General features: G+C 40.3%; 1 protein-coding gene across 5 annotated transcripts in view; it reads right to left on the reverse strand.

The window, feature by feature from the left end:
- Positions 1-15,508, reverse strand: part of GULP1 (GULP PTB domain containing engulfment adaptor 1) — a 639,668-nt gene that overhangs the window by 53,021 nt on the left and 571,139 nt on the right. For 4 of the 5 annotated variants that reach the window (XM_089670051.1, XM_089670042.1, XM_089670060.1 and 1 more), the window contains 2 exons: positions 4,636-4,863; positions 65-203 (listed from right to left, as the gene is read on the reverse strand). In XM_089670051.1, coding sequence (XP_089526177.1) covers positions 65-203; positions 4,636-4,863 — 367 coding nt within the window. The remainder of the gene's footprint in view (positions 1-64; positions 204-4,635; positions 4,864-15,508) is intronic. The other variant, XM_089670069.1, reaches the window with a different exon arrangement.

Consider the following 15,508-nt stretch of genomic DNA (forward strand, 5'->3'; position numbering starts at 1 on the left):
GCTGTGATTTTCAGGTCATCCCAAGCACACTAGTATTTAAATGGTTTGGATCACAGGAACTTACTGATCTCTGTTGATCTGCTGGGTATAGGTGGAGGTTGAGTACCATTCCTTGTAGGGGTGTTTGACTCAGGGGACATTGATGAAAATGGAACCATGTCAAAGATATCCATGGATGGAGATTTTGGTGACACGCTGCCAGCCTAAAACAAACAAAAAAAGTAACTATTGTATACTATACCGTGGTATGTCACATCTACCACGCAGCGCTAGGCATGTATGTTTTTAAGGTAAAGCTGAGTTTGATTAAATACGTGATACTGACAAAATCTTAAGATATCTTCAGCATATGGACTGTATAGTGTCCATATCCTGCAGCTTATATCAATTTGCAGCTCGTTAGTAATGCAGTCAAATCACATAACATATATCAGAAAAGATTATTGTTCAAGTTCTTGCTGAATTAAGACATTATGTGTAAATATATAGCAAGTTAATTAAACTTTACAGATTAAAAAACAAACTATCTCAAGACATGGTAGTGCTAGAAAGTTAAGGGTAACAAATTAAGTATTTGCATACTGTTTTTTTCTAACTGTATTCCTGAACGTTGCTATACAGTGAAGTTTACAGTTTGGCACAATAGGCCTTTAGCCCTAGGCAACAGTGGCAAAGGTGGGGCTTCTGCCTGTAGAATTATTGAGCATGCATTTACGCCATCATTATTAGAGTTAGTGATCTCATCTTATCATATAAGTTTATATGGCCACCACTCCATACTCTTACTACTAGACCTCTCTGTGGCTTTTGATACTTTTGACCATCCCTTCTTCCTCAAAAAACTCCACTCTCTTGGCCTTCAAGATGCTGCTGTCTCATGGTTCTCCTCCTACCTATAACAGCGCTCCTTCAGTTTTACCTATAACTCTGTCTCCTCTTCTCCACTTCCTCTCACTGTAGGGGTCCGAGAACAGAAATCTTCTCCATTTACACCTCCTCCCTTGGTGACTTGATAAATGTTCATGGCTTAAAGTACCATCTCTATGCCGATGACACACAAATCTATCTCTCTACTCCTCACCTCACTCCTTCAGTCTCCTCTCGCATTACTTATTGACATATCAGCATGGGTGGCACACCACTTCCTCAAACTCAATCTTTATAACTGAGCTCCTAATATTCCTTCAAGCCTTCTCCATCAAGATCATTAATACAACCATCAGTCCCTCCCCTCATGCCAGGGTGCTAGGTGTAATCCTGGACTCTGACCTATCCTTTCAGCCCCAAATCCAATCATTGTATAAATCTTGTAGACTTCACCTCTAACATCTCCAAAATACGCTTATTTATAACCACTGAAACCACTAAGCAACTCATTAATTCCTTTGTTATCTCTTGCCTTGACTATTGCAGTTATCCCCTCTTCAGTCTCAATGAATACTGCTGCCAGACTCATCCACCTCAGCAGCTATTTCGTGTCTGCCACCCCCCTCTGCCAATCCTTCCACTGGCTTCCCATTGCTCAACGAATACAATTCAAAACAATAACAATAACATATAAAGCATTTCACAACTCCACACCAAACTATATCATCAATCTTGTCTCCAAATATCACCCAAAACAGTCCTCTCCGCTCCTTCCAAGACCTCCTGTTCTCTAGCTCCCTTGTCTCCTCCTCTCATGCTTATCTCCAGGACTTCTCCAGAGCCTATCCCTTCCTCTGTAACTCTCTACCCAATCTGTCCAACTATCTCCTATTCCATCTACTTCTAGGCAATCCCTGAAAACCTTTACAGAATTTCTTCAGGGAAGCCTATCCTCCCTTCAGCTAATAACTGAATCTTCTAATTCTCCCATCAGTTCATCTCCCACGGTTATTACTTTTTGTTCCACTAGCCCCTCCCTATTACATTGTAAGCTCCCAGGAGCAGGGCCCCCCTAACCCTCTTGTTTTCAACTGTATCATTGCTGTATGGTCTCTCTTTATATTGTAAAGCGCTTAGCAAACTGTTGGAGCTATATAAATCCTGTATAATAATAATTTAAAATATATGAAAATATTCTGAGCCAGATTATAACCAGGAAAACAAGTAAATGTTCTTAGTTTAAGAGCAAATGCTAGCAGAGAAGTTAAGGTGACAAAAGTGTTCCTACCAAGTCCAGTCTTTTAAATCTGCCCTATATGTTAAGCCTTGTATAAACGCACACAATTCAGTACATTTCACCCCCATTCCACACCTTCTCCATCCCCATTGTATTTCATGGGATAATTAAATTTCTCAGGAGCTTGATGCATGACTTGTAAGAATGCTCTAGTATTCCACAGTCTAATAACTTAAGTGGATCTCTGTTCAATTTAGTCAGGTTGGAGCTGGAAGTTCTAGCATGAGAATATGAAAGTTTCTGCTACCCAAACTATCATGCAATACCAGTATATGACTCAAAGACTCAGTGGATTTTCTATTAGTTTGTGTTAATACAATAGTGATTCATGAAATTCACGTTAGTTATTTATAATAATATTTTTTAACCCTTAGTGTAATTTTTTTTTACCATAAAGAAGGGTTAGAACTACTGTCAAACTGATAATGAGTTGTCATTGCTGAGATTCACACTATTTGTCCAAGTGATCTTTGTCAGTAAGACAAAGTGGGAGAAAATTCACAATTTTGAATTGTTACCAGAATAGGAACAGTAGGGAACTTTTCTGTTTACTACTGTCCATGAGAGGATTCCCCTCAATTTGGAGACACTTTTTCTCACTTCCTATTGTGTTTATGAGACAGTTTATGTGCAGGTAAGTTTTATTGATGCAACACATTAGAAAAGAAAAAACAATACAAGTTGTTCCCTACAATATTCAAAATAGTTTTACAATTATTTACATCAAATTATTCTATAAATCTCTCTGCAAATTAAATATATTTATTGTACATCATATAGCTACATGTCTATATCTAAATGTCTATATATATTTTTAAAAATCCCTTTACAATCAGAACCTGTTTTTTTATATATTTATTGAGTAGATTACACACACTTGAATGCATATAACACAGGACCTTTAAAATGCACAGAAGACCCCCACTCTCCCACCCTTGTGAAAACCACTGAAACAGAATGAAGGTGATAGAACCACAGGGAATCCATGATTATTATAAACAATGTAATTGGGTGTCAGTATCTGAACTAATAATGGCAAACTTAACATTTTAAATGAAAAAATATGGATGAATGCACACACATATACAGCATGTGATATAGAAACCACTTTTAAAGGAAATGTAGAGTCATTTTAATCAGGTTGATTTAATAAAGAGGTTGAGATTGTTCACATTGCCAAGTAAAAGTTCACTTAGCCTAGTGAGTAAGGTGAAGCTATGTTGACTTTAATCATGGAATCATGTGCAAGCCAAAATACTGTTTTTTCTTAATTTCCCTTTCACATGATTATGTATTTAAAGTGAATACAGCTTCACCTTATTCACTAAACTAAGTGAACAGTTTCTAATCTTTTAGGTTAATCAACCTCTTTGTTTTCTTAAATATATATGTAATAGATCTCTATGAGATTTCTATGTATGGCTTGCAGTGTCACGTCCAGAGTAAATATAATCAAATAAAAAATTAGAATGACATCATTTGCATGCTGAAAGATGAATGATATGTTATTTTAACTCCCTGTCCCAATTACATTTGTCTAGTGACAAATTCCCTTTAAATTAAATCTGTGAATTGCAAAAAGAAAAAAAAAACAGCGCAAGAACATTGCTGACTTTATAAGCTGTTATTGTGGACCTTAACCAAAAAAAAAAAAGTTATATTATAGGACACTTCTAGAAAAGTTGATTATGCCTAAATAATAGCCTGTAAAATGCACCTTTTACCTGGAATTCATCCTAAGAAATGGCAGTGTAATTCCTGTGTCTCAGCCCAACCTCACAACTATATATTAGCAGTGTGAGATCTGCCTCCAACTGCTAGTCTCAGGAGATGTAGTAAGATTTAATGATGTCTTTACTGTGCTAATCACTGTTCTCCTTGCTGAAGAGGAGGTTGTACCTGTGGACTTGCTATGCATCTCCTTGCTTCTGCTTCTTTAATCCCGTAAATGTGTTCCTCTCCTGCTGCTTTTTAAATATTTCCACTTCAGTTATTAGGTCTTCAATGATCGGGGGCAATGGGATAATCCCTTCCCAAAGAGATACAGTGCATAACAAATTGGAAATTAGTAATGGGGAAAAGATCAGCTGTAGGGAGGCCACAGTCTAACTTCCGTACCATCTGCTTCCACAGCTTCCAACGTTAAGGTTTTCTTTACACTGTATTATTTTCCTAACCACAAGGCCTCAGCATTGTCACATGAAGTACTGGATTTTAGAAAGTTATTGTTTGCATATTTGTCTGTTAAAGTGCCTAATGACATTGGTGGACAGTGCCTAAAAAAGAAGGTTTTTGCCGACAGCTTATGGTATCAGCTATGCACTAGTGCTGTTCAAACACACAGATTCTTTTTGAACAATGCGCCAGACATTCTATTTTATAGGAATCATGTTTTCATAATGTTATACAGACGACAGACAAGACAAGATTTAACACACATAGAAAAAATGTAAAGTTCACAGTAGATTTACATGAGGTCTTGGAATGCTGTTTTCACTGTTTGCTTTTGGATTAGTATTTTTGGAAGGTGGAGGATTGAGATGCAGTCCTGTTGAGAATCTAGATTCAGGAGAACTCATGGGAGTGAATGCAATAGAGCAGATATCTAAGTGTGGAATTGAAGGCTCATTATCACACCAGAAAAATGTAGCGGATCTCTCAACCACACTTTGCTCATGGCTTGACAATGCATGAGGTAGCTGCAGAGGAATCAAAGGAAAAAAGGCTAGACAGTAATGTAGCATAGAGTAGATATCCAGCTTTACAGTAGGCTTCAAAAATGCAAGCACCAGATTAAGAGAAAAACACAAAAATAACTATAAATGTATTATGAAACATTAGGAGGCTCCACCAAACATCAGCACACACATCACAGTGGTCCAAATTAGATTAGTATTAAAGTACCCCTGTCACTGAAAAGCAAAATTAAATAAAAAAGCACCTGAAAAATAAGACACTTTATGCTTAGATGTCCCAATGCCCCCTTGTAGAGTCTTATTTCTGTAAACAAACAAAACAAAAGGTATAGTGGATTAGTCTCATTACTTGCAGGATCCTTACATGAATGCTGATGCATTTCAAGGGACATGCCCTCTTCTTCAGAGCAATAGCCTGAAGATGAGGGCATGTCCATTAAAATGTGTCAGTGGTTGTTTAATTCATGTAAGGATCCTGCGAGTTCCATCCTCTGAATTACTGTTCTGTTTCTGCTTCTTGGCTCTTGTTTTTACATTTAATAAAGAAATGACAGTAAAGCACCAGGCATTTGTGTCCTTTTTTTTTCTTTTTTTATGCAATTTAAGATTCCTTTATCCCAAAAGGACAGCATTGGCAGAACACTCCCATTTTGGTAGAAAGCTGATGGTCATCATCTGGTTGGTTTCTCAAGAATCCCTGATCACTAGGGTGTCTAAGTGTTTGTTCTGTTGTGTGATTTTTTTTATCTCCATAGCAGAGCATAGCTGCCCAAATAATATTTACATCAGACACACTTTTAGGTATATAGAATGCTTTTATCCCCTGATGATGCTCTCTGTGCTCCCTCCCCCCAGCTCCTAGATCAGTACTGTGCAATGTAGAGATGTAGGAGAAGAGAAACCACAGAACACATGACTACACAAAAAAATGTTAGATTGTGCTAAAAAATCATACCTACTCTGAATCCAGTTCACAACCAAGTTTGTTGATACAAAAACACTCAGCTCTGAGGAAGGGAATTCAGCTCCTGAAACGCATCAACTTTTTCAACCAGATGGTTCCAGGAAGGGACCCAGATATCCCATACCTAAGCAGTTTGATATTAGCCTACTTTCACGGACTGCCAGTGCCTCTCCCATCCCCCGCCATATCCCTCCACCCCTCTCTTTCTCCTTGCACATTCCGAAGTCTGGGGAGCTTCCATGGACAATGCTGAGCCGGCCTTTGCCGAGGCAACCTAGCCGCGTCCCACTTGGTTTTCAAAACTCTCGCACAGGAAGCAGCCCTCCTCTCTTTGTTCCTGTCCATGCTGCTGGAATCATCTTGCTGCCAGAAAGATGCTGGGAGGCTCAGGTGAGGGGGACCGAGCCTCCCCAGCCATCCACCTTGCGCACTCTGCAGACCCCCAAAAGGTCAGGACTGTAGCCCTCTGCAATACCCCAGGGTTGGGAGTCTCCACAGCTCTGCATGAGCCTTCTCCTCAAAGGTCAGAACCCACAGCTGAGACCCTACCAGTCTGTAAGCCTGTCTACTGGGCACCCTTGCACCCTGTCTGCTGCTGTGTGCCCTGGGAGCTGCTGTTGAGGGACCCTGCACACTATCCATGGCTGCGTGTCCCTGGAAGCTGTCTGCTGCTGAGTGCCCTGGGAGCTGCTGCTGTCTGCTGATCGCTGGTTGTCCCTGGAACGCTGACCGCTGGTCGTCCCTGTCTGGAGCCGCCTGCCGCTGAGGGTCTGCAAGCTGCTTACCATGAGTGTTCTGAACTGTCCCTGTTGTGCACACTGACGACCTGTGTCCTGAACTGCCCCTGCTGTGTGCACTGACCACCCGTGTTCTGAACTGTCCCCGCTGTGTGCACCGACCCGTTGAGTCCCCAAGGCCCCTGCCCAGTGGTAGGTTGCCGCCTGTTGTCCCAGACCCCTGCCCAGGGGTATATTGCCGCCTGTTGCCCGAGGCCCCTGCCCAGTGGTAGGTTGCCGCCTGTTGCCCGAGACCCCTGCCCAGTGGTAGATTGCCACCTGTTGCCCGAGGCCCCTGCCCAGTGGTAGGTTGCCGCCTGTTGCCCGAGGCCCCTGCCCAGTGGTAGGTTGCCGCCTGTTGCCCGAGTCTCCAATCCACTGTCCAATCACGGAGGGAGCTCAGCTGAGGCCCCAAGCCTAGGGGGTAGATTGCCTGCCTGTCGCTGAAGACCCCCCGTGCCTGGAATCGTCCCTGGTTTGCGCACACATCGCCTTCCCTGCCATTTCTCCATTGAATGTCTATCCTTTTGTTACTTCAATAAAGCTTTGTGTGTTCCCCATCTTCTCCGTGTGCTCTGTCCTGCCTACGCTTCTGTTACACCTACCATGCAGTTTTTTTTGTGAGTGTCCATTTGTTATTTTATTTTAATACATTTTGTACCACGGTAAGAGCCCTCTTGTGTATTTTTGGAGAGATGTGAAGATTCCCCGATCTGTGGAGGGCTGTACCTGAGTGAGTGGCACACACCGTGGAAGATGTGGCGTGTCCTGATTTGAGCGCTGATCTGATTTTTGTTTTTGTGGACTTATCAAGCTTGTTGATGCTTAATCAAACTAAAATATTTTAACAATGAAAAATTGTAAAGCAATAATCATGCCAGGGCACTCAACACAAAAAGAGATTTGAATAACTGCACTGTAGTAAGACAGCAAAAATATATAGACTGTGGATCATTTTTGTTGTAAATCCAGGAAAACTACCTTAGAAATAGGATCTTTAAAATAACCTAGATACTGGAAATGTAAAATGAACTATGTAAACATTTTGTATACAAGTATACATTTTTGTTATTATACCATTGAACCAGGGGTGGACTGACTACTCATGGGGCCCCCGGGCAATAAGGGATCATGGCGCCCCTGTGTCCTCACCCACACTCAAACCACATCCAAAAAATCATATGAAAGGTACCAGGGACATCTCATGGGGCTCCCTACTGACCCTGGGCCCTTGGGCAGTGCCTGAGTTCCCAAATGGTCAGTCCGCCCCTACATTGAACACCAAATACTTGCACTTGTCCATAGGTTTTTATTAACTATTAGATTTGATAAGCATATGCTGTTTTAGAGACATCTTACCACATAAATGAAAACAACTTTTCAATTATTGATTTGGTTCTGACAACAGACTTTGAAAAATATAGAGTGTACTCTGTTAAAAAACAAAGGAAAACTTAATTCAAATGTTTCCAGGTAGTTATAGTTTTCAGTGTATGTCTTATTCTAAAATCTCATATCTAAAAGCAGTTTGACATAACCATGGCCCAGACTTGTCTACTATAGTAATGTATATCAAAATATAGTATTGCATTACACAGTGAAATAAAAGTTCCACCCACAAAACCATTTTTTAACAACTGTTTGGATACCTTTAAAAGAAAGTCAGTGTTAACCACAAAGGAAGGGAAAGAATACAGCCAGCTTAGAAGAACACAGAGATCTTATGACCTTGTGCTGGTTAGAAAAATCTATTGTCTGGAACATTTCAACAGCTCACTGAAAGACGCAAAGTGATAATGCAAACTCAGGATTAAGAAATCAGTTTTTTTTTATCAATTTCAACATTTACCATAGTTTTGCCTGGGAAGCTTTAACACAGATAGTTAAAATAAGACCCAAGCCAGTTATTGACTTGGTATACAGAACTTTTAAGGCAGACTATAAACTAAAGCAAAACTATCACAAACCTGGGTAAGCCAAAAGGAACATTTGATGAAAAAAAAAATCACATCAGCTGAAGTTACATTCACTTGAAACATTTGTAGATCAAGATATATAGGCAACAGAATTGGAGAAACTAACATATCACAGCTAATGAACCTCTGACAGGTCCTATAAGCTTGTATGCAGATAAATGGTGGACAACTGTCACCCAAAAAGACTCAAAGAGATGCTTCAGACTTGTCAGATTCAGAATTAGCAGGAGGCTGAGGTTCTCCCACGTTGGAGGCACAAGACGGTTTGCTGCAACACTCATTTTCCAAGATCAGGGGGCTTATATTTCATTTCTAATGCAATACAAAATATTAGTTGTATGGAGATGAACCATTTTTTTCTGACGTATTATGAGCTACATACAGTTGCCAAATGGTAAGTTTTAGTTGTAGGAAACCACCTAGGAACCAACAAAACATTGTATGAGACCTGCTCCTGGAAGCCATGCAGTGAGCACTGATATCACAAAAACGAATCCCACCACATCCATTAGACCTGGCTGATTCATACAGCATATGGCAATGTCAGAAGGCCATAACCTTTTCTCCCAGCAGGTGAGCTAATACCTCCATAGAGGACTGGTCAAAGGAAATTATGTCACCCTGTATCTTTTCACAATAATTTAGGTAACTTGGAAGAGATCATTCAAAGACAGCATTTACAGATTGCATCATCCAGCCTCACTCGTTCCTTTATCCTCAGTACCCCCTTCCTTATTGTGATGCTGGTCTCATTAACCAAGACAGGAGCTTAGGTGGCAGTAGATGATAAGCTTGAAGAAAAGCCAGCACCCACACAAAAAACACAGCTTTTCGCTACAAACAGCAATTACTGATGCATGTTTTGAGGGCACATAGGTCCTCTTTGACAAGACACTAAATTGGTCATCACTAAAAATGCAGAGATATAGATTTTACTTCAACTGCTGATATACTGATTGTTGTTACTCTCAATAAACGTAGTTTGAGGGCTAGCTAAATTATACAGTTTATATCTAACCTCTGCACTAGATAGTTGTTAATAGACCTTAGGGAGATTGTTCAATCAGATTGTAACATAAGTGACTAGTTTAATTACTCACTCAGTGGATGAGCATTATGCTTTGTATAACACCCCCCAGTGTGTGGCACTGTAAAGAGATGGTGTGATACATTGCTACAATGCATTGTACTGTTTATCCTTTCTTTAGCTTTATTAAAATGTCACAAAATTACATTTAAAATTAAATTTAAAATAAAATTGTATTCATTTATATGCACTGCATCTCATTGCAGAGTGGTGTAGTGTGGCACAATGTGCAGTACTACATAATAATGCAGCATATCCTATTTTTTTAGCACCCTTTTTCATTTAGTGTGAACTTATGAAATATAAAGCAAATTGCATTGTCTATGCATTGGGACTGCATTAGGCAACTCTTTCCAACACAACCTCACACATATGGTGTGAAGGGGACCTAAGTCAAAGAAGCCAAATTGATAAAGGAGAATTCAGAGGGCCCTGCTCCTTAGAGCTTAAAATCTAAGAGGGAGGGTCGAGAGATACAAAAGGTAATAACTGTGGGGGATGGGCTGATGGACAAAATACATGTACAGTTGTTAGGTGGGGGCAGGACAGGTCTCTCTGAAGAGATGAGTTTTCAGAGATGTCTAAAAGTAGACAGAGATGGAGATAGTCAGACACAGTGGGGAAGGAAGCTCCAGAGGATGGGAGCAACTCTGGAGAAATCCTGGAGGTGAACAAGGGAGGAGGTGACAAGGGAACTGGAGAGCAGGAGGTCTTGGGAGGAACAAACAGAATGATTTGATTGGCATTTTGAGACCAGGTTAGTGATGTAACTAGGGGCTGAGTTGTGCATGGCTTTATAAATTGTTGTAAGTATCTTGAAATGTATTCGTTGGGTAAGTGGGAGCCGGTGGAGAAATTGGCAAAGAGGGGTGGCAGAAACTAAAGCAGCATTCATGATGGACAGGAGGGGGGATAGCCTATGCAAAGGTAAGCCAGTGAGGGAGTTGCAGTAGTTAAGGCAGGAGATGACCAGGGAGTGAGTTAGAAGCTTTGTGGTGTCATTGGTTAGGAAGGGGCATGTCTTGGAGATGTTGCGAAGGTTGAGGCGGCAAGCTTTGGGCAGCGATTGGATGTGGGGCCGAAAGGATAGTTCAGAGTCCAGGATTACACCTAGCAACCTGGCATGTGGGGACGGGTTGATGGTTGAGCCACTGATTTTGACAGAGAATTTAGTGGAAGGGGCACGTGGGGGAGGAAAGATTATGAGCTCAGTTTTGGATAGATTAATTTTCAGGAAGTGGTGTGACATCCAGGCTGATATGTCTGTCAATAGATTAGTGATGCATATGGAGACTGATAGAGTGAGCTGAGGGGTAGAGAGATAGATTTGGGTGTCATCAGCATAGAAATGGTATTGAAAGCCATGGGAGGCAATCAATTGACCCAGAGAGGAGGTGTAGATTGAGAATAGGAGGGGTCCCAGAACAGAACCTTAGGGAACCCCAACACAGAAAAGAAGAAGAGAAGAGGAAGTAGAATTGTAAGTGACACTGAAGGTATGATGGGACAGGTAGAATGAGAACCAATGAAGAGCACAGTCATGGAGACCAAAGGAGTAGAGTTTTTTGAGGAGGAGGGAGTGGTCCACTGTGTCAAAGGCAGCAGAAAGGTCCAGGAGTAGGAGTACAGAATAGTGTCCATTGGTTTTAGCCATTAGTAGATCATTTGTAAGTTTGAGGAGAGCAGTTTCTGTGGAGTGCTGAGAGTGAAATCCAAACTGAAGGGGATCAAGGTTATTTTCAGTGAGGTGGTTGCCCAGCTGCCTGTTGACGAGGCATTCAAGGAGTTTGAAGGAAAAGGGGAGTAAGTAGATGGGTCATCAGTTGTTAAGATTGGTGGGGTCTAGTGAGGACTTTTTAAGCATGGGGGTGACTAGTGCATGTTTTAGAGAATTGGGGAAGATCCAGGAAGAGAGGGAGAGATTGAAGATGTGAGTTAGAGAGTGTAGGATAGAGCCAGAGGGTGACCGTAGCATTTGCGATAGAAAAGGGTCCAGGGTGCACATGGTTAGGTGGGTGTTATAGAAAGGTTTAGCAACCTCGTCTACAGTAGTGGGGTTGAATATGGGAAGTAATCTCGGAGATCTCCTCGTGAATTGTATAGGTGTTTTTTTTTTTAAGTGATTGGCGATCACCTGGGCATTGAGTGAGTTAGTGGGTGGAGGCAGTGGAGGATGAAGAAGAGAATTGAAGACAGAGAAGAGTGGACGCAGATTGGATGAGAAGGTGTTAATGAGAGTAATGGAATAGGTCTGCTTGGCAGTATGGAGGCAGGAATAGTATTTCTGGAGGTCAGATTTTTATAGGTTGAAGTCTCTGTCGTTCATGTCTAATTAAAGTAAATTATCGGTACCATGCATTCAGTATTATACACTGATATTTCCACAAGATCTGCCCATTTATGGATAGCCTAATCAGGATTTTTAATAAATGTACTCTGAGATCCAATTTCCAGAGGACTCTTTATGTACAAGTACTTTTCACTGTGTATCCTATATTTTTTTTTTCATATGTCTTCACAGGTTGCAGCACTTGGCTTACTATCACTTTTTTTTACTGAGAACAAAAAGTCTATATAGCCAAAAGGGAATCTTTAGGTTTTCCTAATATGAGAGAGAATTGAAAAAGTGCCAAACATAGCCAGGAAATAGTTGTAAAATTGGCAATGCTGAGCATGTGAAACAGGAAAACGCTTTAATGTCTTTGGGCTTTAAACAAATTATTAAACATAGTTTTGGAAAAATGCAAAAAAATAAAAACACAGTATCAAACATTTTTAATATCCTATGCTTTTGTGATAACCAGTATAAGTGAGGTGGCATATAACTACCATCACAGCAGTGGTTAAAATAAATTTGTAACTGCAGACATACAGACTCCTATAATCTATTCTGCATACAGAAAGCCACATACTTGTAACCAAAAGTGAGCACATAATACAGCTCTCAGATGTAAATAATATTTTGCCATATCATTTCTCATAATAATGAATACTTGTGTCTCTCTCACTGGCAACTGCAATTTTTTTTTTTTTGACTTGTGAGAAAAAGCAGACCATTGCTGAACAGATAATGTTTGCTCATCTGTTTCTAATTAATCATCACTAACCCAATTTATATATATACGTTTAGTACATTGCTGGCAAATAGGTTTATCATACACTTTAAAAGTCACTGCTTACTTTGTTGACTGCCTGATTTAAAACTGCCTGCTATTGGATAAGTACGTACAGTATATTTTAGCAAACTCAGTGCTGGTCATACACAAAGCAATGTGATCATTTATTTTTAATGGACTGAACACCTGAGATATGTATTTTTCACCCAAGCCATCTCTTTAAAGCATAGTTAAACCCCTCAAAAAGTGAATGTATTGTATTTTACCAATCCTTGGATGTGGTGGCTGTGTTAGTTTTTTCAGGTTTCTTTTGCCTTATTTTTACCTGGTGATCAGACAGTAACAAATCTCCTATCTTATGGTGGCTACATTCAGTACTCCACTGTATCTATGGAATTTCAGTGTAGCCACCCTTAAACAGCAGCATTGTCAGTCGGTGGAGAGGGTGGTGTTGGATGTACCAATAGATTTTGATGGACTTTACATAAGTGACTAAGAATGTTAGGCCCAACTCCAGCTAACACCTATTAAACAGTTACAGCATTTTTTTTTCCTTTTGGGATAAAGGTTTTGCATACATGAATAAAGGCTGCACCTCTGTCAGTGATAAATGGTTTGTCTCAAACCTCTAACTGCCACTTTTGCTGGACAACTTGGTTTATTAAAGGAAGCTGAAATGTAACAGGCTTACTGGCCAGTTCACCAGGTAATAAACTAGGATATAAGGGAAACTCAGAAAAACAAAGACTGCTGTGTTAATGCTAGTGACAGACTATATCACATATTTCATTTTTTATTTTGGTCATAGTGCCACTTTAATCACAAGTAAATCAAATTAAAACATTTTTTGTGCACTTTTTTTCCAAAACCAGTTCTCCATCATCATTATTTTCACTCTGAACTTTTGACCGCACAGCTTATTTCTCTTGTGTATGTCCACCAATGTATATTTATTCATCACATTTAGGTAAAAATACATCAATATAATAAACAATTCAAATTCAGCAAGCAGAATTACAATGTTTGTTATAAATATGGCATCTGGGATTTTAAAATGTGGGTATAGATAATGAGCTGTCAGAAAGATTACTTAGAGTGGCTATAAGAAAGGCAGTGCAAACACACAATTATCTGTGTGGTTCCTATGGATGCAGAATGGCTATTCTAAATGGAGAAAAATAATCTGTCAGTTTTCCCTAGGCTTTGCATGTCCTGGATTGGTTTCTGGTGTTCAAGAGCTTTAAAGAGACTCGGAAGGAAGGAAGCCTCTAATCATGTGTCCAGTTCTTGCTGGAAACCAGCAGAGTGTGTGCCCAGCCTTTATAATCTAAGACCTGACAACAGTCCAGGGATTCATCATTCCCAGCAGTCTATGAAGCTGCAAGGTAGAAGCCAGAGCAATACATGTTTGCACAGTACCAGTGTAGCGGCGGAACAAACAAAAGCACTAAACCTGAAGGGCAAAGCAGCAGGGAGCTGTGAGAGAGCAAGAGACAGAGATACAGAGTTCATATGGGAGCACATCAGTGCTGTGAGTTGGTCTGTAGGACCAGACCAAAGGTCTAGGCTTGAGGTCTGAGCAGCAATACTGCAAAAGCAAACCAAGAGTAATTTATTGTCATGTTTAAAGTGATGGTGGGCAACCAATTGTTTTCTGGAACTTTTACCTTCTCTTTAAAAAAAAGTGGGCAACCAAGTCCTAAAACAGGACTGCCTGGCTGGAATGTACTCACTGGTGAGCATTATATTTCAGCAATACCCCCAATAAAATAAGTACCTATTGTTGGGCAGGCTGCTCGTGAAATATTATCTTCTGGAATCTTATCTCCAGCATCCCAAAAAATCTCTGTAAATGGTCCTCCTGGCCATCACGTAACCCCTTACACTATCTAATTATCACTACCCATGTTGAATCATTCTCTGATCCTGTGGAAACTGGTTAACTCCTTCCCAACCAGCCTATTATAACATGATGGCCAAGCGGGATCCCTAATATCTCGGGAGGACGTCATATGACGTCCTCCTAGGATCGGGCGACACTCTGGCATGATCTGTCCACTGAACACGGCCTATGACAGATCACTACACCGGCCTGCAGCAGATCACATGACAGTTGTAATCAATGAATGGCTTCCTTTCATGCCATACATTGCTTACAACTGTGCTGTTAGCTGTGATTGGTCACAGTGGGCACATATACAGACTGGACCAATCACAGCCCATCTATAGCATGTGATAAGTTGTGACCAATTATAGCTGATCACAACAAAAACTACTGAATGAATCCATTTCATTCAGTATGCTTGCTTTTACAAATGAAATTCATTCACATCATAATGTGTAAAAAAAAATCCTGATCACTTGCCCAGAGTAGTACAATGTTACTAGTCACAAGAGTAGAAAAAAATCATTAAAAAAAAAGTAACAGAAATGTTTTAAACCTTAAAAAATTTAAAAATAATAATTTTTTTTAATACACTGTTGCCAGTCAGTGTCTCTGATCACCACTGCACCAGTTATATAATGACGCTCTACTGCACTGGTGACAGTATGTTAAAAAAAACTGTGGAAAATAATTTCTTCCTTTTCCACAAAATTATGACATAAAATGACAACTTCAAAAAACACGCCATGCCTCTTACTAAATACCTCAGACTGTCTACTTTCCGAAAAGTGGTCATTTGGGTCATTTGGGTGGTATTTGTACTGTTCTGGTAGTTGTGGGCCTC

This window comes from Staurois parvus, unplaced genomic scaffold (genome assembly GCF_062004578.1).
Source record: "Staurois parvus isolate SC_StPar_1 unplaced genomic scaffold, SC_StPar_1.0 ptg000011l, whole genome shotgun sequence".
Classification (NCBI taxonomy): domain Eukaryota; kingdom Metazoa; phylum Chordata; class Amphibia; order Anura; family Ranidae; genus Staurois; species Staurois parvus.